This window comes from Motacilla alba, chromosome 26 (assembly GCF_015832195.1).
Source record: "Motacilla alba alba isolate MOTALB_02 chromosome 26, Motacilla_alba_V1.0_pri, whole genome shotgun sequence".
Taxonomy (NCBI): Eukaryota; Metazoa; Chordata; class Aves; order Passeriformes; family Motacillidae; genus Motacilla; species Motacilla alba.
Window position 1 is genome coordinate 2,086,792 of NC_052041.1, and position 23,580 is coordinate 2,110,371.

Genomic DNA, 23,580 nt, shown 5'->3' on the forward strand with positions numbered 1-23,580 from the left:
GGTAAAAGGGAAAGAATAGGACCATTACCATTCCAGACCTAAAAAGAAACGTTTGGAAAACATAAAATGGAAGCAAGGAAGATACTTCCTTTGAAAACAAACCAACTCTCAGCCCACTAAGAAATGCAGGACACAGTGTTGGGCTGTAGAAGTTGCCTCCCTGGTTGCTAATTTAAAGGCTCCATCAGTCTGAGCTAGGAGCAGCTTTTGGAAGCAACAAGGTGGGAATGAGGTTTCTTTGGAAGCTGGGCAGCTCTGGGCTGTCAGGAATCTCTGCCTCTGCTTTGCAGCTGGGCTGCAACGATTTTGAGCAGTCTCAGGAGAAGAATTCCTCCTGTGGGAGGAATCAAGACTCATTTGTTAGGCCAGAGAGCAATCAAGGGGTGAGTCCACGCTCTCCATCTCCAGAGCAGAAGCACATCAGATTTCCCAGCTCTGGGAAGGAAAAGCCCTACTGATGAAGGCCAGGAAAAGGCTCTTGCACTGTTTCACTGTGCAGTGCCAGAACATCAGTGATGCTACCAAAGCAGCCAGGGGATAAACCTGGGAACAACTTGTACTTGATGTCTTGGACAAGTGTCTGCAGCCTGCAGTCCCACGAGGCTCGGGCTGCACTAGCAGCTTATCCACAAGCACTCGCCACTGATCCGTGCGCCCAGCAGGACAATTGCACAAGGAATTGCACCCTCCTTAGTGCCCAGCTGGAAACAGAGCCTGGCATAAAGCACCTGCAGCCGACAGCCAGAGCCACAGGCAGGACTGGCCACGTGCTGGGCTTTGGTGGGCTCAGTTCCACACGTCAGTCTCAAGGACTCTTCCCTCTAGACCTGCAGTGGGATCCAGCTCCAGAGGGAGCTCTGCTGGCCTGGCTTGTCTCCAGACTCTCATCCCATCCACCTCAGGCTTCACGTTTCTGCTGAGTTTGAAGCAGAAGGAGACAAGAAACAGGACAGGGCTACAGGGGTCATATTTTGAGCATACCAGAACCAGCTGCCCTTTAGACAACAGGAGGAAGGAAAGCAGCTCTGACCAGACACTTGAATCCACTTGGTCTCACGGCAACTGCCAGAGGTGTCTGCCAGACTGACCAACGTGCTTTTATTCCCTTTAGGGCCAGGTTGAAGAGCATTTCTGAGCCTGCGCTGCCTTTGGCCCCAGTTTCTGCTGCAAAGAGGCAATGAGCAACTTGGCACCCAGGCTGAAGGCTGAGCCTGACCTGCCCCGAGGAGCACACGGACTGTGCCAGCAATGACACAGCACAGGCAGGGCCACAGCTCCCGGATGATTCCCATGATCCACCCCTACAGGTGGCATTCCAGGCTGGTTCTATCCCCACGGGGTGCAGCTGGGCTTCTCACTTTGCTTGCTTGGGGTGAAACAAGCTCCTGCACAAGACGATTCCAATCAATGCCAACCTTTGCCTCTATCCACTGCCTCTGGCAAAGCCTCCATTGCCATTAGCTCCAAGCTCATGTCTCCAAGAGGAGGCAGCACCAGCTCTGCTTGCTTGAAAAGATGAGGGATTAATAAACCAAAACCCGGTTGACTGGAATATGGAATTGTTACATGCTTATTTCTTGCTCATTCCTGCAGGTTTGGAGCAGGAGGATTCTGTGCTGAGACCATTTTAGTTTGGGGATGCCTTGCAGATTGATTTTTCTTAAAAGTTCTCAAAGTTTTACAATTGTTTATGATCAAGCACCACATGGGGCAGGTGAGATACACTGGGCTCTTCAAACTCTGCTCCTGTTTGTGACTGAGGTTTCTGCAGATGCTTGTAATGGATTTGGAGGTCCAATTCCTAGATGAGAATTTTCTTTGGGGGTGTTTAATGCCCCTTTCAATAGGGTAACTGCCTCAGGCTGACTGGAATGGTAATATCCTGCCTGTTGGTGGGGATGGTGCTTGCAGCAGCCTGGAGAAGGAGCTGTGGGATAAGTGGGAGGGAGCAGAGGTGCAAAAGCAACTGATGGGCTGATTGTCCCTGCCTGGGGAGGCCTGAGTGTCTCTGAGCCTTCCCCTTTGCCCTGTGGCAGCAACAGCTGGATTTGAGCAGCCTGCCTTTGGCTGCCGTGCTTGAGAGGTGTAAATCCATCCAGGACGGATGGAAGACAGGAGCACACAGGATCCAATGCAAACAGGATCCATCAAAATGGGCCATTAAAAGCTCTAAGGGGACTTGAGCACCTCCCCTATGGAGACAGGCTGAGAAAGTTGGGGCTGTTCAGCCAGCAGAAGAGAAGGTTGTGTGGACACCTCACAGCCCCTTCTGGGAGCTGAAGGGGCTACAGCTGGAGAGTGACCCCTCATCAGGAACTGCAGGGACAGGACAAGGGTCACTGGCTGTCCACTGCCGGAGGGCAGGGATAGATGGGATGTTGGGAAGGAATTGTTCCCTGGGAGAGTGGGCAGGCCCTGGCACAGGGTGCCCAGAGCAGCTGTGGCTACCCCTGGATCCCTGGAAGTGTCCAAGGCCAGGTTGGATGGGGCTTGAAGTAAACTGGGATAGTAAAGATGTGAGTGAAGGGGGTGGAACTGAGTGATCTTTAAGTTCCCTTTTAATCCAAGCCATTTCATGATTTATGAAATAAGCATCCAGGTTTCTTTTAGCAAACTCATTCCAGAGAAGGTATTCCCAGGTCACTGATTACAACCAAAGATGGCAGAACACGGGATATTTTTCTTTCACACAGCACTCCTAGTTAACTTTGAGTCTGGTTACATAAAAGGTGCCTTCAGCTACTCCCCCCCATTCATTTCTGCAGTCTCCATGACCCTTTGGTTGAAACTTCCCTCTGTTCTGTTTCCCTTTGTGCAGTTAAACTGGCTATTTACTGTAATAAACAGCTGCTGCTCTTGGGATCCATTTGTTGCCTGTTGGGAACCAACAAACAGGGGAGACACAGCTGGAGCAAAGCAAATCCACAGCTTCTGACATGCAGCACAGTTTTGGGATAAATAAGAGTGCTGCTAATTAATTCTGTGTGCAGACCAGTGACACAGGGTGTGTTTGCCTGGGCCATGCTCCATGTGTGGCCGTGAGTTACAGACAATTGCATGAGAAGAACTCACATGTTTGTGAAATGTCAGGAGATGCAGCCTGCAGGACTCGGAAGTAGGGGGAAGGTAATCTTTAGGTTTCTCCATCCTTCTGCACAGCTGCAAGTTCCGGGGGAATCCAAATGCACTCGCACCTCCACAGGCAAGAGAAGTGGGGCTATGGGGAGGTGTGAAGCTCAAGAATTGATAATTTGTAAAAAAACCTACAGAACTGTAGAAAAATTAGTTCCTGCCCAGTATGATGCTCCCTAAGGTTTCTCTCTCTCTCTCTCTCTGAGGAATCTCTCTTGAAGTTTTTGAGTGGGAGGAAAACACTTAAAACATGGCATTTCCTGGCAATTGCCCGTCCTGTAATCTGCATTAAAGCAGGGAGGGGATGCTGCTGGTGGGGAGGAGATGGAGTGGGCAAGGAAAGGACTGGGCTGTGAGGTCTGCAGGTGGAGCTGCCCCATGGCCCCTGCAGCCTGGGGTGGATCCCAGGAGCAGCACTGGAGCTTTTCCTCGGCCATCATGGAAAAGCAGGTGAGGCCAGAGCAGGGGCGCTGCAGTGGCATAACTGCAGAGAGAACCAGACAGGTTCTGAAGAAAAAAATACTCCCCAGAAATTCCCTCAAGAACCAGCAGCCGTGCTGGTGTGTGCTGGTGTTGCCCGCCACATTCCAAGGCAGCGCTCCAGACCCCCAGGGCACCGCTGGGACAATCCTTGTTACCTGTGGGAACAAGGTGAGAGCTGAGGCAGGGTCCAGGTACTGACAGGGATGAGCAGCCCCAGGAATGTTTGACTCCAAAGGCCTTTCTCACAGCCGAGGAGTTTGCAGCTGCCTCAGGGCAAAATCATTCTGAGTCTCTTGGGCATCTGCACAGGAGGGAACTTGCAAGCAGATTTTGGGGGGATATGCCTTAAATCCCTGAGAGCTTAGTGCCAGAACATCTCTCAAGATCTTGGTGAATGTACCTGGTGTCCTGCCAGGACAGAGCCCAGCAGATAAATACCTGGAGCACAAATGTACTGCAGTAGGGAGGTGGCACTTAGCTGGTTTGTAACTTCTTTGGAATATCAAAATAATGTCACAAGGATTAAAAAAATAGCTACTTATAATGTGGGCTACTCCAGATTTGGAGTTTTTAGCCATGCTCACCATCAGTGACCTGGTGGGTGAGATTCCCAAAGTCTCCCTGCTCTGCACCCTTCTCTCTTTATGCTGAGCATCTGCAGCCCCCCAGCCCCTCACCTCCTCCTGTCCACAGCTGTCTTAGGCAAACCAGGCACCAAGGTTTGGAGGATCTTGTGGAGTCGTTGTAGCAGGGACCTGACACCTTCCAGCAGCCCCAACACCTTCTTCACCCTGCAAAAGCAAAGTACACAGGCTGAGTTTAACGATGGCTGAAGGCAGCAAAAGGGGATGGTGTTCATGGTAAATGCACACTGTAATAATCTTTTCCATATCCAAGAGATGCTGTGGCATTCCTGCCAGCTGCACCCGCTCTCCCTTGGATCTTGCCTTCAGGAAACACCAAATCCCTCCATGTGTCCCTTCAGTTGCCCTGTCCCTGCTCAAGCACAGCCCCTGGTTTGTGTGTCATCCCCCAATGCCTCTGTTGGGATGTTCTTACCCCTTCCTGAGCAAGGCTGGGAGCCTGTATGGCTGCAGCAGGACCTTTGCCAGCGGGTCCTGCAATCCATTCACCTGCTCCTTCTTCCACAAGCCTGCACCCAGGAACGACAGCACAGAAGGAAATAAAGACCAGTAATTACAAACTATGAAATAAATGTAATAACTCCTCTTGCCCAGCTCTGGCAGGTACTGAAGCCCAGGCCAGAGTCCAGCTGGAGCCACTCTTACAAAGTCTCTTTGCAATAGAAATATTTAATAAATAACTCAGTAATGTCTTAAATATAAAACTGCTGCTCTTGAAGGCTGCAGCAGCCCTAAACCCAAACTGTACACCACAAATCCTCTACCTGGCAAGAAGTAAGGGGTCAGGCACTGAGGGACCCTTTTGTACAGGCCGGGGTGTGTCCCATTGGATTTTCCAGAGTCATTCTTCCCACAGGTGCTGCCGAAGCGGAAATTGCCATCAAAGTAGTTAAAGCCAAAGGCATCTGGGAGACACAGAGAGAAAGGGATGATGTTTGTCTCTGTCACACTGAGGTGCCCCTCGGGTCCTGGGGTGCCACTTACTGTTCCTGTACAGGAAAAGAGCTGTGTCCTGGTAGCCCTGGGAGAAAATGTCGTTCAAGACCTGCAAGGAGAAACACTCGAGGTCACAAAAGAGCCCTGACCCCAGTACTACAGGACCCATCCAAAGCTGTTTGACTGTGGAGGGCTGGGATGGCCCATTTGGGAAGGCAGCAAGCACTGGTTGGTTTCCAACCACCACAGCACCGGTTAGAGAAACACAGAGTGGTTTGGGTTGGAAGAGACCTTAGAGATCACCTGCTTTTTTCTGGTCCTTTGCAGGTCGTGGACCCCATCCCAAGCTGGCAGTGTCAGCAGTGCCTTCAGTGTCCTTTCCCCAAAATGTGTCCCTTCCCCAAAATGTACTGCATCAGTACAGTGTCCCTTCCCCAAAATGTACTGCAAAAAGAGTGGGTGCTGCCCCGTCCCTTTGAAATCCCTTTAATTAACAGTGGAGATTGAGCTGAACCTTGAATGTTGAGAAGGCAGGAGCAGCATTAATCTTTTCACCAGAACTAAGCTGGAAGAAGCCCTGGTGAGCTCACCATGGTGCTGGGTGGAAAGAGAGCGTAGCTGATCCTGCACAGGTTCTCTATGGAGATCTGGATGCTGCCGTTGAAGATCTGGAAGCAGAAGAAGATGGCAGGGCAGTCGCGGGGGCAGATGTCCAGCTCGCCGGTGAAGGGGGACACGGTGATCACGGGCTCCTCCAGGCTGGACACGGGCTGCAGGCCCGTGAAGCCTCCGTCCACGTAGCGCTGGGGGAGGAGCAGAGGGAGGGTTTGCTCTGGGGGCCTTTGCAGTGTCGCTGAGTTGGGAGCCAGCAGCTGCACAGGTGACACTCCTGTCGTGAGCCCATCCCAGCTCGTTCTCCCTTCCCACTTCCAACAGCGTCTTGTCCCACCCGTGCTCTTTATCCCTTTGCCAGCTCCTTCCCCTGCCCTGCCTGTGGCACCCAGCCAGCTCCTCGACCAGGTCTGTAATCCACAGCAGTTATTAAAATGGAAATATAATTATTTTCATTCACACAGCTTTGTACAACAATTTTTGTCAGTCAAGAGCCAATTCAGACATCACCAAATGCACAGTGTTGTATAACTTTCAAGTCCTGAGCTCGAGCAGTAGGGTCCCCACGTTCAATAATTGCCTGCAGATTCATGAAGAATTACATACTGGGCAAGGAAAATGTCAATTGCTCTATTCCAAAAGGAGTCTGGATTTACCACCCACCTCAGTGGGATTGGAAGTGGCAGCTGATGGAATTAAATGTTGCTGAAATAACAGTACAGAGAGGCCTCACAGAGCAATCCCCACAGACCTGGGGATCATGGTTGGGCTGGAAGGGACCTTAAAGCTCATCCCATTCCACCCCCTGCCATGGGCAGGGACACTTTCCACTATCCAAGGTTGCTGCAAGCCACGTCCAAGCTGGCCTTGAACATTTCCAGGGACCTTAGAGACTCTGAAGGCGCTCCAGGACAGTTGAAGATGGAGTGACAGGAAAAGGGGCAATGTCTTCCCACTGCCATTAGGGTTAGATGGAGTATTGGGAAGAAATCCTTCCCTGTGAGGATGGTGAGGCCCTGCACAGGTTGCCCAGAAAACACTGGAAAACACTGCCACTGGAAAACACTGCCGAGCTCGTCCTTCCCCTCCCTCAGACAAGCAGAGCATGGAAATGCTCAGGGCTGGGGGAGGATCCTCCCACGAACGCTCGATGTCTCAGCTGTGCAAGTCAGCACCTGAGCCCAGGGATGAACCCACACTGCAGGCAGGCCCTGCCTGGATAACTGGATTGTGTCTCAAGGTCCCCACTGTGGGCGTCCCCTTATCTCACTCAGAGATCTGCAAGATCATCCACACTCTGTCCATGGGCAAAGCAGGAGAAGGCTCTCCAGATGGCAATTCCACCCAGCTGTCATCTGAGGATGTGGTGAGGAATGAGCTGATGGGCTTTATCATCCTCCATCAACTAAAGGAAAAGCCTGGACACATCTACCCCTCCCTGGTCTGTACACTCCTCCTTTACAGAGGAACATAAAGTTCAAACCAAGAACACCCTGCTGGGAGCACGTGTTTTAGTGGAAATATCACTCACCACTCCTCGGTAGGATGGAGGGATGAATCCACAGTAAATTGGAAGAAAGCAGCTGCAGAGGAGAGCCTGGGGAGGAAAGGGATTGCAGAAGTCAATGTTCCTGTCAAAGTTCTTCTGGACAAAAGCTGTTGACATGGTGCCTGAAAATTCAGCCTTGACAAAGTCTGGAACCAGGAACCTGGACTTTGCTGGGGACTGTGACAAGAAAGGCTTCAAGAAAGGGAAAACATCTGATTTCACTGAAGTGGAAACACTTCCCTGGAGCAGGGCACAACACTGCATTTTTTAATTGTATAGCTGCCAGAATTAATAGCTGTAAATCTACATGTCCATGTCCAACACTGCCCTTTGATGGTGGCAAGCTGAAGCTTTGGGGCCAATTTCCATCTTTGCAGGGTTTTGGACAAAACCAAGACATCCTCAAAAGGCATCCTCATTTGTCAGTGACAAAGCCACTGCTGGGGCATTTGCAACCTTTTCCCACCAATCTCATCAGCTGGAAATGAGCACCCCAGGCTCCTGGGCTTCCTAGAGGAGGCACCATGGGGTGAATTCCAACAACTCCATAGAGTTGCCGTCCTCTACTGTCTCCCTGGGACAAGGGACCCAGGAGCTCAGGGTCAGCTCTGTTAGGACTTGACCCTGAGATTGTCCCCCCAGCAGATAATTTACTGGTTAATGAGCTGCTTGTTGTTCAGCAGCAGCTTTGCCCAGCTCTTTCCTGCCAAGAAAGTGCTGAGGCAACAAGGAAAACCATTGCCAGATGGCTGAGGAGAGGCCTGTAGGGAGAGCTGAGGGGTCACATCAGCACTGACAGGGCTCTTTGCAAAGTCGCTGTTAGAGCCCCCACATCAGCTCTATGAGGCTGGAAACAAACCTGCTGCTTTTTTTAGCATGATTTGTTCCATCTGATCCTGGAAGTCAACCCTTCCTCCCCGCCCCCAGGGTCACGGAGCCCATTGGGGTGGGACCACGGCTGTGGCAGAGCCTCCTGACTCTCTCCCCATCTCAGGTACAAAAAGGGCAGTGAAAGCCACCAGCACTTGGGGTATGTCCATCCCAGGCAGTCAGGGGAGACCTTCCCAATGTCACTGTTTAGTAAGAAATGACAAAGACAGTCAGAAGGCTGAGTGGCACAAAGAGGTGTCCTTACTCAGAACCATTTCTTTTATGCACTGATCAATACAGGGGGACCTGATCGGTCATTTAATCAATACATTTCACCTGATTGGCTAATTAACAAGATACTCATTTATAAACAATCTTATGAGAATAACAAGAAAACAGATCTTAGGAAAACAACACCTGCAGGTTGTTTTTAATAATTGGCTATCATTGCTTATCTCCAACTCCCTAAAATCTCCCAGGCCACTTCCAGGAAAACTTATCTGGTTTCCCCACTCTCTGACCAGGCTGCCACGTCCACACCCACGGCACCAGAGGAAGGTCTCTGTACCTGAATGAGCTCCTCCTTGGAGCTGAACTCCGAGGCCATGACGTTCTGGCCATCCACCACCCGCGTCAGGGAGATGTGCAGCCGCCCCGAGGCCAGCAGGTAGGAATCCTCCGGCAGCATCCGCTGCAGGACAGTCTTGAGATTGGCCAGCAAGCTGCACTTGGGAGAGAGGGGGCCCAGGATGGTTTTCCTGACTTCTGTTGCCAGTGCAAAGAAAAACTCCTTGAGGTCATCTGGAAGAGGTGAGGGAAAGATGGAGAGAAAGCCAATATACCTGCTGCACTGCTAGTTATATTTTAAATCCTATTTTTAATACTCCTCACAAATAAAGCTTCTTGCAGCCCCTTTATGTTACCCCAGGATGATACTGCTGCTACAGTGGGGGACGTTGAGGCAGGGCAGAAAGCGGGGCATGTCCTTTAGTCCTCAAAGGACATCGTGTCTTTGTGTGACCCCACTGGTGAAATGGCCTGCACCAGAGATGGGGCCTCAAGATGTTCCTGGTCAGGATTAGGGAAAGGTTCCAGAGAGCCCCAGGAAGGGGGACACTGAGTTATCCATGAAAACGTGACTTGCACAACACATTCCTGCCTTCCACCTCCAGTTTTCCACGTGGGCAGCCTCAGCTTTACAGGGAGCTGGGCTGGCTCCAGTGTGAGGATGAGGGGCACCTCTTCTGCTCAGGGCTGTCCTGCAAGCCAGGTGTCCTGGCTCCACATTACTGGGATTCCTGGCTCACCTGAGCTCCAGGGAGGTGTTAATGGCCATGACATATGTCTGCACATCCCAGGAGCTGGTTTAAAGGAGCAGAGCCCTGCAGCCCCAGCCAAGGGCTCAGGAGAGTCCAGGTTTTAAAGACTTCACAGTGATGGGGAGGAAGAGGAGTGCAGCAAACCCTGCAGCTAGCCTGATCCCATAGAGGGAATTTGGTGCCTTTGCTGACTTGGAGATCTCACCTGGGGGAACATCCCACCTGGGGGGTTAAACCCTTGCAGTGCAAGCTTGTCCAGCACCGAAGCTGCAAAGAGCTGTCCTGGCACCCGGGTGGGCTCCCTGGGACCCTGCACCAGCACGAGGCCACGGGCCTGGCTCAGCACCAAGCTTTGCAGGGACAGAGGTTTCCGTGCGGCCTCATGGGATTGTGTGGACGGACAGACGGATTAGGTGCGGTGTCCTGAAGGCAACTGGAGCAGCACAGGCGTTAAGAGGGGTTATGTGTGTTTGAGCAGATGCTGAGGCCACTCGGGGCCACGATTAGCACTGGGCGGGTTTGCACAGAGGGGATGCTGAAAGAGCCCCCTCCAGGGGGTGGGCACGCCCAGGTCCCTGTCTGGCTGCTCTGTGTCCTGGAAATGGGGGAAAACATGGAAAAACTGCCCACAGGCTGCTGGGTAAGAGCTGGGAGCCGAGCCCAGCTTTGCAGAGCAAGTGAGATGAGCCTGGCAGCAATGTGACTGTCCCTGCCTGCACCAGCCTGGTGACAAGCATGTCCCCACGAGGTGACTGGTGGGGTCACAGAGGACAGCCTGGCTCTGGGAGCTCAGAGCTCCTCAGCCAGCCCAGGGCAGGGGACGGTCACTTGACTGCAGCCACCCTGTGGGACACCAGGCACACCTTTCACCTTCTTTCTGACCCAATCATCCTCAGTATGAATATGACCAAGCTTGTGCCACATTCCTTTTCCTTTTTAGAAACCTGACCAGAGTTATCACTATCCAAAGTGTCTTTTCTTCCTCTGGAGAAGATATTTTGGGCACAAGATCATCTCAGCCTCTTTAAGTGATGCTACTTTCCACCTCCAGAGAAGCAGATGCCCAGCTCAGGGCTGGTGCCCCCAGCAAGAGCAGCTGCTGGATGTATTTTTACTGCTGGACTGCCCCAGCTCCATCCATTACAGCAGAAGGAGGAATCAGAAATTTTGGGGCCCTTGCTTATTTGTGGAGGAGTTCACCCCCACGTGGGCAGAAATGTTCCTTTCTGCCTTATATAAACATATTTGCCAATGTTTTGAATTATTTTTAGCTGCAGAAGAACAGTTCCAGCATCCACCAGAGGTTTCAGGAACTGTATGTTTCCTTCAGCTTCCTCCATCATTATTTGATCCCCAAAACCTTCTGTTCCTCCTAAATGTCCCCATTGCTTGAAGCAGAACTTGGATCAGGCGTTAGAGCCTTAAGTCTTGTGTACACTTGTTTACACAAGGGCACTAATTGGAAAAATGGGAGGATGTGATTATTAAAAGTGGATTAACTACTCTGAATTAATTCTACACATGGAGGATCTTGTTGCTAGAGGGGTCTGTTTCCACATGGTTTAAAGAGGGTCAGAGGAAAACCCCTTTAGCAGCCATAAGAGAAATTCCAGCCCTGGGCTGGAGCAGACTGCTGTTCCTCCAGGAATATCCTGCTGGAGTACCAGGGAAAGGTGCACCTGGAGTTGGGAATCACACACATCTCCCCTTGTTCTGGGAAGGCTGAGTGGGATCGGCCAAAGGGGCATACAAACAAGACTGTCAGCTCTATAGATCCCTGTGTGACAGCCACTCGTGTCCCTTTGTAGCTACACATCCCAAGAAACCTGATCCATAGGGAAAAGAGGGCTTGACATGAGTAAACCCAGCCCCTGGGGCTGCACAGATTGGCTTTGGGACACACCTCAGCACCCCTCAAACCTCAGAGCAGAAGATCTGCTCCTCCAGCAGGAGCAGGAAAAGGAGCCAGTGGAATATGGAATGACTGGTACATCCAGATTTCCCCCTGTAATTTCTGCCCACTGAGCCAGGGATCACACGGGCTGTCAGAACAGGCTTTTTCAGCTTACACCTCCCAAAACTGCGCCGCGCTGGCTGCCAAGGGTGGCAACACCTTGGGTTTCTGTAATGCCTGGTGAGCGAGGAGAGCTCCACCAGCCCCACCGCCCCCCAGCACCCCGAGGCGTCTCCCCAGGGTTTGTGGAACAGAAGAGCTCCGGGGAGGACTCGAGGCCGGGGTTTTCTTACCGAGGCCGACGCCGCACACGACGGCGGCAGCGATGAGCGACCCGGCCGAGGAGCCGTAGACCTTGCAGGCAGACTTGAGCAGCTCAGGAGCCAACTCCAGCAGGGACTGCACCACTCCAACCTGGTACAGGGCCAGGAAGCCGCTGCCCGAAAAGGAGAGAGAGAAGGGGGTGCTGGAAGCCCGGAGATCCTCCACAGCCATCTCGGGATCACAGCAGCGAATCTGGCTCGAGGTCTTGGGGTTGTCCTTTTTCACCAGGTGAACCTCAGGCTCTCTTCTGCTCTGCTGCCTCCAGGCTCATCCCTAGCTGCAGAGGAGTCCAGAAGATGGATTTTCTGCCTCCTTTTATGACAGCTCCCCGAGGCGTTGAGATTCGCGAGCTATTTTAATTGCTGCCTGTGCTAAAAACAGAAATTTCCCCTGATCAAAACAGCTCTTATAATCCTCAACCACAGCCAGCTCGGATGCTCAGGGCTGAATCAGGGTTCCCCTCTCATGCCAACAGGTCTGCAGTGCCCCAGGAACCCTCCCAGAGAGGGTCCTGGTCTTACTGTGCCCGTCACACTTGGAAACGTCCGTGCAAAAATTCCTCTTTGCTTCATCCTTTCTTCATCAAAGGGTGTTTTCCTAAATTGGATTCTCCATCAATCCCAGCTTAGGCACAGCTCAGTACTGAGTGAGTAAAGCCTTGTATAAGACACTTAAAGCCAGAGGGTGTTACACAAGGGGTGGATGCAGGGCGTTACGTTAGGTTAGGTTTGGAAATATTCCTTAAGTTTGCTCCCTGTTGGAAGGGTTTTGCCCTTGCCTGACCCTTGGATGTTGTCTGTATCAGGAAAAAAACCAAACACCTGGATTTGCTTTTCTCTCCCCTCTCCATGAGGCCCTACAGCAGCACCACCTTGCCTAAACCTGGGGTTACTGAACCAGAATCACACTGCCTTTGAACTGTCTGCATTGTCTGGGGGGTAGTTATAAAACCAGGGAGAAATGGAGAAATGCCATAGATTTCTCTCTTTTCTAATGATCCGATGCTGCTGCCAACATACAGAACAAAAATTGCCATTTTAACAGATGTATTTATTAAGTACTGGTAAATATTGTGTCGTTTCTGTTGTCCAAATCCATAGAGCTGCACACTGAGAGGAAACATTCTGTGGGTTAGAACCAGGGCTGTGTATACAACACAACGTGGGCATGTGGGTAAGAACAAGGCCCTCCTTCCCTGTGTCCATGCCCCAGCCTGGCCAGAACAGTACAGCATGGTCCCAGCATCCTGATACCACCTTTGCAGTGCTGTTTCACCCCAGACTTTCATACATTTTTCCCTGCCTTCTCCAGCCATGACTGGGTCCCCAGGATAGGAATTGGAGCAGAGTCCCCCACACTGACATGCAAAATATCCCTGGGTTGAAATGTCACCAGGAGCAGCAGGTGGACATTGCCTGGACCCCCCAGGTAAATGTCACAGCCTGGCCAGGGCTGGTCTCTGGTGCTCCCAGGATGTCAGGACACACAGGAGGAGGTTGCCAGCTCCAAGATATATTTAATAATGAATGGGATTGTCCTGGAGGTGAACAACTGCCTGAATTAGGGCTTCTAGATCCACAGCCTTACTGCATCCCCTAGTTTCTTACCTTTCCAGTCTGATGTTTTTCATGATCCCCTTGCTGGGTGAGTCTCCCACACACCCCAGCCTCTCCACCAGCCTCCTCAAGATATCAAAGCTTTGATCTGTGTGATTCATGCCACTGGCTCCTCCAGCCCTTGGGAAAGCAAATCCCTTCATTTAAAGGATTTTCTTCCAGCACTGGCAAGCTCATAAAGGACAAAACTATCACTTGTTGCTGTGGCTGGTCCAGACACGCCAGGGCACTGGAAGTGCAAAGGGTTTGTGTGCTGGAATGAGTTGTTTCCATGTTCCCTGAGCATTAACTGTTCCTATTGTTTGCCTCAGGCCCCCAGGGACTCCATCAGGCTCTGCATAAAGAGGTGCAGGATGCTCCTGCTCCACTCAGCCCTTGCACCTCCTCAGCCGTGCCCAGCCCTGACTGCCAAGGTTTGGGAAAGGTATAAATGATCCCGTGGGAGCTGCGGGAACACACTCCTCTGTCCACACACAGCTCTGTCCTGCACTCAGTCACGGGGGCTTCTCCAGCAGGGCCAAGGTGCCAAATCTCCCCTGCAGCCTCCCCAGCTGCCAGCACCACAGCCCGGGACAGAATCCAGGAGGCATCATCCTGCCTGGCTCAGTTCCATGCTCCCGTGAGATGAAACCTTGTCATCATCCTCTTAGTGACAGCAAATTTTGCATTAATTGGCTCATTAAGTGCCGGGCTGATTTTCTAAGCCGCCCTCCCCCCGCCCCAGCACACCAAAGCAGGATTAGTGGGGACTGATGGCTTTGGGGACTGCAGCAGCCTGCTATGGTCTGGGGAGAAAGCCCCTGGCTCACATGAGCCGCGGGTGGGCTGGGGGCTGTGCAGGGCTGTGTTTTGCCCGGGCAGGATCAGCTGGGTGCCCAGATGGCCGGTGGCCGTGACCCGGGGATTTTCGTGCGAGGCGATTGCCTTCGCTGAGGGAAGCCACAACGGGGTGTTTAGGGCAGGATGAAGGTAATGCCGAGAGCTGGAAACGGCTCAAACCCCCAGGACTAATAACTTGCCCTTCTTTAAAACCTTCTTAATATCTTCAGTGGTCACAGGCAACCAGGTCCCAGTTTTAAGATTAATCCAAGGGGCTGGAATTGCTCACGGGAAGGGAGCTGGGCTCCAAAAGCCACCAGCCCTGGGGTGCTGCACTAAGGCAGCAGTGGCTGCTCCCCACCTCATCCCACCCTGCCCAGCTGGAGCAGCATCCCTGCACACTGGGTTGGGTTTTTGGGAGCAGGAGCCTCTTGTGCAAGGGGCTGGGCAGGTTTGGCTCCTTGTTCCCCCAGCACGGCTGCCCCGATGGGTGGGAAAAGGTCCAGTGAGCAGAGGAGGAGAGTGTTTGGCTCAGCTGTGGTATTGGGAATAGCACAGGAGAAGGGAATGGGAGTTTTCCTCTCTGATGTTTCACCTGGCAGGTGCATCCCACGTGCTGATGGAAGATGATAACCTCTGGGACAGAGGATATTTGACTTTCTGCTGGGAAGTCCATGAGGAGACAGAGCCCTTTTCTGCTCCATGCAAATCCCAACCCATCCCTGGCACAGCACGAGCTCAGATGCAAAACAATTCGGGGCATCCTGTGACCCTGTAACTACATCCCCAGCACCAGCTCACCCAGCCCTGGTCCCAGCCCAGCGGAGCCCCACGGGTCTGGGCAGGGAACGGGAATGTCGGGGCTGTTGCAAACAGATCAGGGCGGTTTCAGTCTCTCCCACAGTAAAATCTCCTGGGTTGGTTCCCAGCCAAAAGGAATCATGGTCCTGACACTGCACTCATTGTTGGCAGGAGCCAGGAGTGGGATTTAGCCTTTTCCACACTCTAATTACCCCAGGCTGAATTAGATGGAGCCCTGCAAGGTGTCCCCCCTCCCTCGGCAACTCAATCCTGTGGCTGTCAAACACAGCCCTGAAGGCTTTGGGGACGTGGGTCTGGATGGGGAAGGGCTGCTTCTGTCCCACGAGGGCTCTGCTTCCCCTTTTTCATTTACTTTGCATTTTACAAGGACCAAGAAGGTCTCCCTCCAGGAGAGGAGGTGCTGGGCAGACCTGGGCTGTCACCAGTGGCCCATGGGGGATCATCGCCCCAAATGTGGCAGTGACACACACCCACACCTTTGTCTGCCACCACCATCACCTTCAACCCACTAGAGCATCCCTCCTGCGCAATGCAAACCCCAAAACTTCATCTCCTTCACCCCAGGCCAGCTCCAACCTTGCAGAGGAGATGCTCCTGCTGCTGCCCCTACACCAAGCCCTGGCAGCCCCCCCTCCCCCCCAGCCAAGAGCTGCCTTAATCCATGGCCCTGCTTAGGGGTTCCGGGCAAAGATTAGCTGGAAACATTCCCAGTGATTAGGGCTTAAATCACTGTGGCATTTCACATCTTCTTAGAGCTCGTAGGTGAGACCCCAGCAGCTGTAAATCCCCTCAGTCCCTGAGGATGTTACAGCTCCTGCACCACTTGGGAATGAGCTTTACCCAGTTCTTGGTGTCAGATCAAGCTGCTCTGGGTAGTAAATCTCCTTCTGCTGGAAAGGGAAGGCCTATTAATTGTAAAAATGGCAGGACAACGCTGTGTATCTGCTCTCAGAGTCCCTTGTGCCACTTGGAATTTGGCTGGAAAGGAGCAGCCCACAGCAGCTGGAGCAAAGCAAACATTATTCCATCTATAACACAACTCTCAGCAGACAAGCCTGGCTGGCATTTAGGCACCAATTTATTTGAGTTTTAGAATTTTATTCAAACTGGATTCTTGGCTGGTAGCCGCAACTACAAAAATTATGTTGTGCATTCACAAATACATTTAGAAAAGCAGGTAAATAAATACATGTGCACAAACAGCAACATCCCCTGAGGTTCAACACAAGCACTTGGCAGGAGCTAAAATACAAAAACAGGGTGAAATTTGGGCTCTGTTTGATTTGCTGACTTTTCACCCCTAGCCAGGTGGGGTTCAAGCATTTCACAGTGCTGGTTCTCCTGAAAAGATTTTAAATCCACAGCTCAGAAGGTCACCCCACATCCAGGTCACCAGCAGGTACTGTCCTCCCACCACAAATGTTCATCCTTGGGTTCCCAGGCACCACGGGCCCCTCGCAGCAGCCGCTGTCAGTCTGGGCTGTCACAGTGGTCTGTCCTGAGCTTTTCTCTCCTCTGCTGAGACAGAAGGAAACATTCTTAGAATCATGGAATACTTTGGATTGGAAGGGACTGTCACAGTTGAGACAGCCACAACACACAGAGCACCACCATACAATATCAGAAGGCTTCAAACATCTGCCCTTCTTGTTCTTTAGCCCAACCTTTTATACCCTTCATGTTCATGCAGTGCACCTGTGTGCCCTCTGCTCCCTCCGTGGTTGCTCAGCACCCCTGGGCACTCCACGGCTCATTGCTGCCAGTGCTGCTCACCTGCTGCTCACAGCTGCACCCTCTGGGGATGAGGCTGGGCCACAGCCCCACTCCCAACCACCACAAACTGTACCTGCAAGGGACCTTTAAAGCTCATCCAGTCCCACCCCTGCCATGGGGGCACTTCCACTACCCCAGGTTGCTCCAAGCCCTGTCCTGGAACGCTTCCACAGCTGGGCAGCCACAGCTTCCTGGGGCACTTGCCCAAACTTGCTGCTGGGAGCTCAGCCCCAGGCTCACCCTCCTCCTCACCTGGAGAATTTTGCCATAGGGTGCAAGGGAATCGTCCAGGTATCGGGTGCCGAAGCCCATGATCCTGTTCACTGCCTGGCTGCAGATCCCCGCCACCGTGGCGGTGAGATGGACCGTGTAGGCAAACTGGATCTCCTGGGGGTTGACGTTGGGCCTGCTGGTCGTCAGCTCCCTCTGGATGTAGGCATCAGCCAGGTTCTTGAAGGAGCTGTAGGACATGTCCCTGAAGAACAGCTGCAGCCGGGCGTCCTCCCTCACCTGGGTGGGAGACAAGCGAGTGCACATCGTGAGGGAAGAGCTCCGGGTGCCACCCTGGTGCTGACACCTTCACTCCACACCAGGACTGCAGCTGGCAGAGGACAGACAGCCAGGCACGATCACACCCAGGCAAGGAATTAAAAGTTGGCATTTCCTGATTTTCCTGAGTGTTTTCCTGCCCCGGGGAAGTCAATGGTGTTGCTGTATTTATTTTACAGCAGTGCACAGCTTGGCCCAGATCCCTCAGCCCCATGCATCTGTCCACAGCTCTCTCTCACCTCCCTGTCCAGCTCATCTCCTGCACTCCGGAGCAGAGCGACGATTCTCTTGATGGCTTCATCTGTAGAGAGAGACACCAGGTTATCTGCAGCTCTTTCTCCAAGCCTCACACATCCAGGTGTTCTGTTTGGTCCTCAGGAAAAATTCCTTGAGCAATATTTATCCACCTCCATCCTTCCAAAACCCATTTCAGCCTATTCCCATGCACCTTGTTACCCTCAGCCAGCAAAAATACTTTCTTACCCATGAATTTTGCCTTTTTTGTGGTCTGTGGAAGACTGTGGTCAGTGGAAGATGCCTCTGCCCATGGCAGGGGGGCTGGAATGAGGCGTTCTTTAAAGTCCTTTCCAACCCAAAACCCATTCTGGGATTCTATGAATCTCCCTCACCCCCAGTCAAACCCTGATGCAGAAAATCTCCCACAAAGTCTTCGTCCAGCTCTCAGGGTCACAAAAGCCCCAGGACCAGGCCTGAACAGGGGTGGATGCCAAGCAGGCTCTGCAGGGTAATAGCCTTCCCCACGTTTGTTTCCAAGGCCAACACTCACCGACCCCGTCGGTGCCAGGGGGCTCTGGGGGCTCCCCACACCCTCCTGCTGTGTCCCCCCGGCTCTCGCTGCCCTGCGCGACCAGCCCGCTCTCCTGGGACACCAGGGTGTAGCATCCATCAGGCTGCTCTGCCTCTGCTGGGACACAAACACAGACCCAGGGGTGAGGATTGGGTTCGTCAGCGTTGACTGGCGGGGCAAAGCCGTGGCAGCAGCGGTGCCCACCCCAGATCAGCAGTGCCCACCCCAGATCAGCAGTGCCCACCCTGGATCAATCAGTGGTGCCCACCCCGGATCAGCGGTGCCCACCCCAGATCAGTGGTGCCCACCCCAGATCGATCAGCAGTGCCCACCCTGCATCAATCAGCAGCGCCCACTCCGGATCAGTGGTGCCCACCCCGGATCAGCAGTGCCCACCCTGGATCAGCGGTGCCCATCCCGGCTCAGCACATTCCAAAGGTGAAGGAAGCAACGGAGCAGCTGTGACCTGCCCCAAATCCGCTGGAGCTCCTCAGGAATCCCCTGGGCAGGGTTTTGGCACGGGCAGGGCCGGGCTGGGGACGGTGTCCTGCGGGCTTTGCCCGCACCCAGCCCCAAGGCAAACCTCAAGCGGCTTAACGTTGGGCCTAGAGTGGCTTGGGGTCTAATCTCAGGTCCCAGCTAAACCACCGTGAGCCTTGGTTGCCAGAGGAGGAAAGCTCATGCTTGGGTGATAACTGCCCACTGCTGACTTGGGGTGACTGTGCTCAAGCAGGGGCAGAACGACCCTTCCTGGGGCAGCAGGTTGGGGTTGGAGTCTCCAAAACCTATCCCAGGCCCTAGAAAACCCTGGCAGGGGGTTGGAAACCAGCACTAAACACCGTGGCTTTCCCCAGAGAAGCCCAGCAGGGTCCCGCTGGCAGCAGGGGTGGGTCAGGGTTGGGGTGGGGTCCCACCTGGCTGGGCTGGGGCCAGGACGTGCCGCAGGGGAAGGCAGCTGGGGCGCTTGCTCCTCGCCCCGGATCCCGGCTCTCCCCGCTCCTCCTCCCCGTGCTTCTTCAGGGAGAAAACCTTCTTGAGGCTGGGTTTCTTCTTCAGGGCTCTGCCCAACGCTGGGGACGTGCTGAAGTCTACTCTGTGTTTTTTGGCTCCTTCTGGTTTGGAGCCCTGAAGAGCTTTGACATCTTTCTCCTTTGCTTTTTGCCCTGTGTTTTCCTTCTGGTCCTCAGGGCTCCTCTTGAAGAAGAGATTTAGGAAACCTTTCAGCCAGACTGGTTTTGAACCCGAGCGCTGTGTTTTGCCCTGGGAAGAGTTCTTTGTGCTTTTCCTCTTGGCTTTCAGCCCCTCTTTAGGCACCTCCTGGGGAGCTTTGCTGTCATCACCCAAAGTCTCCTCCAGGTCTGGTGCTTTGAGTCTCTCCTCCTGGTCCTTCCTGGGGCTGGGTTTGGCACGTGAGTACGTGCAGAAATCGCTTTCTGACCGCTGTAGCCCGTCTGTTTTCCTCCATCGCCCTCTGTCTTTCTCCTGAAGGGTTTTTTTGGCCACCAGTGAGTTTTCATGGCAGCTCAGTGAGCGCTTGACATAAATCTCCAGCACTTTCTTGGCCTCTCGCCTGTCCAGAGAGAGGATCTTGCCCAACGGCTGCCCCCCCACATCCCACTGAGGCATCTCCTCAGCTGGAGCCCGAGTGCTGCTGTGGAGAAAAACAACATTTTCAGGCTGGTTTTTGCCTTCCCCAGGCCACTGCATAGTCGGGTGGGGCCGGATGGAAACCTCCCCCATGCTGGCACGCAGGGGTGCTGTGGGTGTCTGGGGTTGTTAACGCTCCTGGTTAATGATCAGTCAGTTTTATGGTCGTTATCTGGGTGCTCCTGATGCAGATGGCCCACATGGGGTTTTATAAACACAGACTCGTTGGTAAAGGAACCGAAACCGGGGAGAGGGGGGAGATGGGCTGGGCATATCCTAGAGGAGGAGCCTGGTCATCACCCAGGGGGTTTTATCCAGCAAGGACATCACCCAGACACCATCCCATTATCCCATGGCAACATGTTCCCACACTAACATGAAAAACCACTCCCCAGGAGCACCCAGTGAGCCACAGAACCCAGAATTTAGAGTATTTCCCCTTAAAGTATTGGCTGCTAAAAATCATTCCAGCCCCTGGAGAGGCCAAGGGATGAGGGCTCCTGCAAGTGGCCTTGGTCACCTTGGGATGACACAGCCCTTCTGTCAGCTCCCACCAGCTCAGGGCTGGGAACAGCGCTCAGAGCACCAATCCCTGCCTCTCCCACCACCCTTTTTCTCTACATTTACAAGCAAAATTCAACCAAAGACACTGCTATGCTCTACAGAGAGCCAGGATGGTGCCTCGGGCTGGTTTTACCTCCAAAACCAATTTCACCCTTCAAAGACCCAGACCCAAACCAGACTTCTCCACCCCTGAGCAGCACACGGGGAACCAGCACTGAAATCTGGCACACTTGGCTGTACAAAGCATCCTGGAGTTGGGAATCAGCCTCTGCTCAGACCCAAAGATCATCATCACAACACACAGCACACCCACCCACCCCACCTCGGCCTGCTTTTGGGATCAGAAAGGCAAGTTCCCTTCACCCAAGCCAACACCAAAGCCCACCAAACCCTCAACAAAAAATCATCCCACAGAATTTAATCATGGCAAAGCCACGACCCCCCATCCTACTTTGATTGATTCCAATACCTTGACCACAACGTTGATTATTTGCTGGTTTGGTTTTTACCTTTCCATCATTATTTCTGCTCCTTTGGACACAGGTCAAGACGAGCTCCTGGGCCACGGGCGCTGAGGGATCCCAGGCTCTCCTGGGAGGTGCCTTTTTATACCCAAGCTGGGGTGAGTTCAGTCCTATTTTTAGCAGCCATTCAGGTAGGAGAGCAGCCAAGGCTTCCGCCTGGGATCCCCACTATCACCGCCCTCGTGGTGCAGATCAACGGGCGTGAGTTTCACTGGAGGAGAAAGCAATTTCCTTATGACAAGTAGCTGCAAAACAACATAAAATCACCTGTCACCTGGTGTAAGCACTGCCCTTTGAGACCAGCTATCTCAGGCAGCTGTTTGCCTTTGGGTTTGGTTTCGTTTGTTGTTTTTTACTGGGTGTGATGCCCGAAATGGGCTCTTCTGGGTTGTGTCTGTGAGGGAAGTCACAACTTTCTCGGATGAGCAGGGTTTCAGTGCAGGAAGCAGAGTGCCCTGCTCGCATCCCTGGAGCTCCCAGGCAGCTCCTGGGGGGCCACAGACACTCTGGGAATCAGCAATGTCAGGCTCTTGCACAGCCCTGGGCATGGCTGGGCTGAAACATCCCTGAAACCCCCCCCCGTGGTCCTTCAGACAGCCGATGCTTCCACCCTAAAACATGAACCAGCTCTTGCCCCAAATCCTTCCCACTCCCGTGGCTCCCGCTCAGCCTCACCCAGGGATGGAAAATCTCCCACCAGGTAGATCTGCCCAGCCCAACACCGACAAACTGCACCCGGGCCGAGCAGATCTGACACCAAAGCTCCGTGTGGCCACCCCAGTGCCCCCTCCCGTGGTTGTGGCTTCCTCCGGCAGGTGCTTCCCACGATTCCCCGTCGCTTCTTTGCCATCTGATGGCAAAATTCCGCACTGCAGCTCGCAGGGATGGGGCGGCACGCAGGCTTTGGAAATCCCCTTTTTGGAAAACCCCTCGGGAAGATTTCCACCGGAGCAGCGCTGTTTTCAGCTGGAATTGATGCTCAGCCAAGGTGTCTCCTGGATTAAAATTTTCTTTTCCTGATACAGAGTTCAGCTTGCGATCAGGACTGGTTTATTTCTCTTTCTATAAACTCTCTGAGCCGTAATTTCCTGTGACTGGGAGAGATCCAGACCACGTCCCTTTGTTTCTCCTGAGCCCACACGGCTGAATCAGAGTCTGCTATTGATCAGGAATTACCTGGCTCAGTTTTTCTGCGCCTCCATCGACTGATAAATGGGTGAGGAGCTCCCAGGCTGCTTCCCAGCTCTTGTCCACATCCTTCAAGCAAGTCAATTCCAGGAGATAAGGAGGAGTTTCACAATCTATTTTTTTTCCATGAAACAAAAAGCCACATCCACTCTGGCCATGGGGGCCAGTTTGACCATCTCCAGTTTGGAGATCTTTCTTCTGGAGATTCGCCAAGGCTGAGTCCAAACACCCTCCCTGCTCATGATTCCACTGGGAAGCAGCACTGATGCATGGCCTCTTCCAGACACAGCCAGAAGATGGGAGAGCCAAACTCCAGGAGAAATCTTCACCTGAAATGGGATTCACGACCAAGACCTTTATCCAAGCTCAGATCCCTCCTGGGATTTGGGATGTGTTTAAACCTAAAGGGAGAGAGGCACAAGAAAAAGATGCAGGAGACTGAAATAAACCAAAATCCCATTACCAGAGTGGGGGCAAGAGATCTGCACCCAAACTTTTCATCCCCTTTTCTTATCAGTGCTGGGAGAGAACAAGGAAGCTGGCAGGAAATGCAGTTGAGAGGGAGGAGCACCCAGTGCTGGGGCTGGGGGGAAAGCAGAACTAAACCCATGGGAACACAGCAGGGGAGAAGCGGCTTCTGTGCCGGAAATTGCTTCAGAAAACAGAAAAAAACCAAGGGAGAGGCATTCCCCACATGGAGCTGCAAGGGGCAGAGGGCAACAACAGGTTCAGGAGGCAGGGCTCAAAGCCCCTGAATTCCTTGGGAGACACAGGCTGAGATTGGACATCAGGAAAACTCCCCTGTGCAGGAGGCTGGGACAATCTCAGGTGGGTGCCTAGAGGGGCTGGGAATCACCCCCTTGGAGGTCTTCTAGGCTTGGCCAGCCAAAGCCACAGCCAGCCTAACCTGGTGTAAGAGGCCACTGTGTTTGATGTTGACCACAAAGATCCCTTCAATCCAAGAGCCAGCCATGAGCCATCAACCAGGCACAAGCCATCAACCAGACACCCAGGCACGAAAGCACAGCAGCTGCAGACCTGATCCATGATGGTGGAGTGCAGGGAAGAATCTGGACCATGGCTGGGTATTGAGGGGAACACCTGGACCATGGCTGGGTATTGAGGGGAACACCTGGACCATGGCAGGGGTGTGGAGGGGAACACCTGGACCATCGCAGGGTGTTGAGGGGAACACCTGGATCATGGCAGGGTATTGAGGGGAACACCTGGATCATGGCAGGGTGTTGAGGGGAACACCTGGACCATGGCAGGGGTGTGGAGGGGAACACCTGGACCATGGCAGGGGTGTGGAGGGGAACACCTGGATCATGGCTGGGTATTGAGGGGAACACCTGGATCATGGCAGGGTGTTGAGGGGAACACCTGGACCATGGCAGGGGTGTGGAGGGGAACACCTGGACCATGGCAGGGGTGTGGAGGGGAACAC

General features: G+C 53.2%; 2 protein-coding genes across 10 annotated transcripts; both read right to left on the bottom strand.

Moving 5' to 3' along the window:
• Positions 1 to 335: 335 nt before the first annotated feature.
• PNPLA1 (patatin like phospholipase domain containing 1) lies at positions 336 to 12,447 on the bottom strand. 2 transcript variants are annotated; one of them, XM_038162743.1, is made up of 9 exons: positions 11,793 to 12,447; positions 8,795 to 9,027; positions 7,339 to 7,404; positions 5,786 to 5,998; positions 5,244 to 5,304; positions 5,024 to 5,164; positions 4,675 to 4,768; positions 4,293 to 4,406; positions 336 to 913 (listed from the first exon to the last, which is right to left on the bottom strand). In XM_038162743.1, the coding sequence occupies exons 1-9, from the start codon at positions 11,992 to 11,994 to the stop codon at positions 787 to 789; spliced, it is 1,251 nt and encodes a 416-aa protein (XP_038018671.1). In that variant the 5' UTR covers positions 11,995 to 12,447; the 3' UTR covers positions 336 to 786. The 2 variants fall into 2 exon arrangements, with proteins under 2 accessions (XP_038018671.1, XP_038018672.1); XM_038162744.1 differs by having other exon boundaries at positions 336 to 3,770.
• A 3,699-nt stretch (positions 12,448 to 16,146) lies between these two features.
• On the bottom strand, positions 16,147 to 22,710 carry BCL2L14 (BCL2 like 14). 8 transcript variants are annotated; one of them, XM_038162785.1, is made up of 7 exons: positions 22,597 to 22,710; positions 20,931 to 21,190; positions 19,125 to 19,861; positions 18,190 to 18,327; positions 17,642 to 17,703; positions 17,106 to 17,363; positions 16,147 to 16,595 (listed from the first exon to the last, which is right to left on the bottom strand). In XM_038162785.1, the coding sequence occupies exons 2-7, from the start codon at positions 20,939 to 20,941 to the stop codon at positions 16,551 to 16,553; spliced, it is 1,251 nt and encodes a 416-aa protein (XP_038018713.1). In that variant the 5' UTR covers positions 20,942 to 21,190; positions 22,597 to 22,710; the 3' UTR covers positions 16,147 to 16,550. The 8 variants fall into 8 exon arrangements, with proteins under 8 accessions (XP_038018713.1, XP_038018712.1, XP_038018714.1 ...); XM_038162784.1 differs by having other exon boundaries at positions 22,122 to 22,637; XM_038162786.1 differs by having other exon boundaries at positions 20,931 to 21,156; positions 21,621 to 22,637.
• Between the last annotated feature and the right edge of the window lie 870 nt (positions 22,711 to 23,580).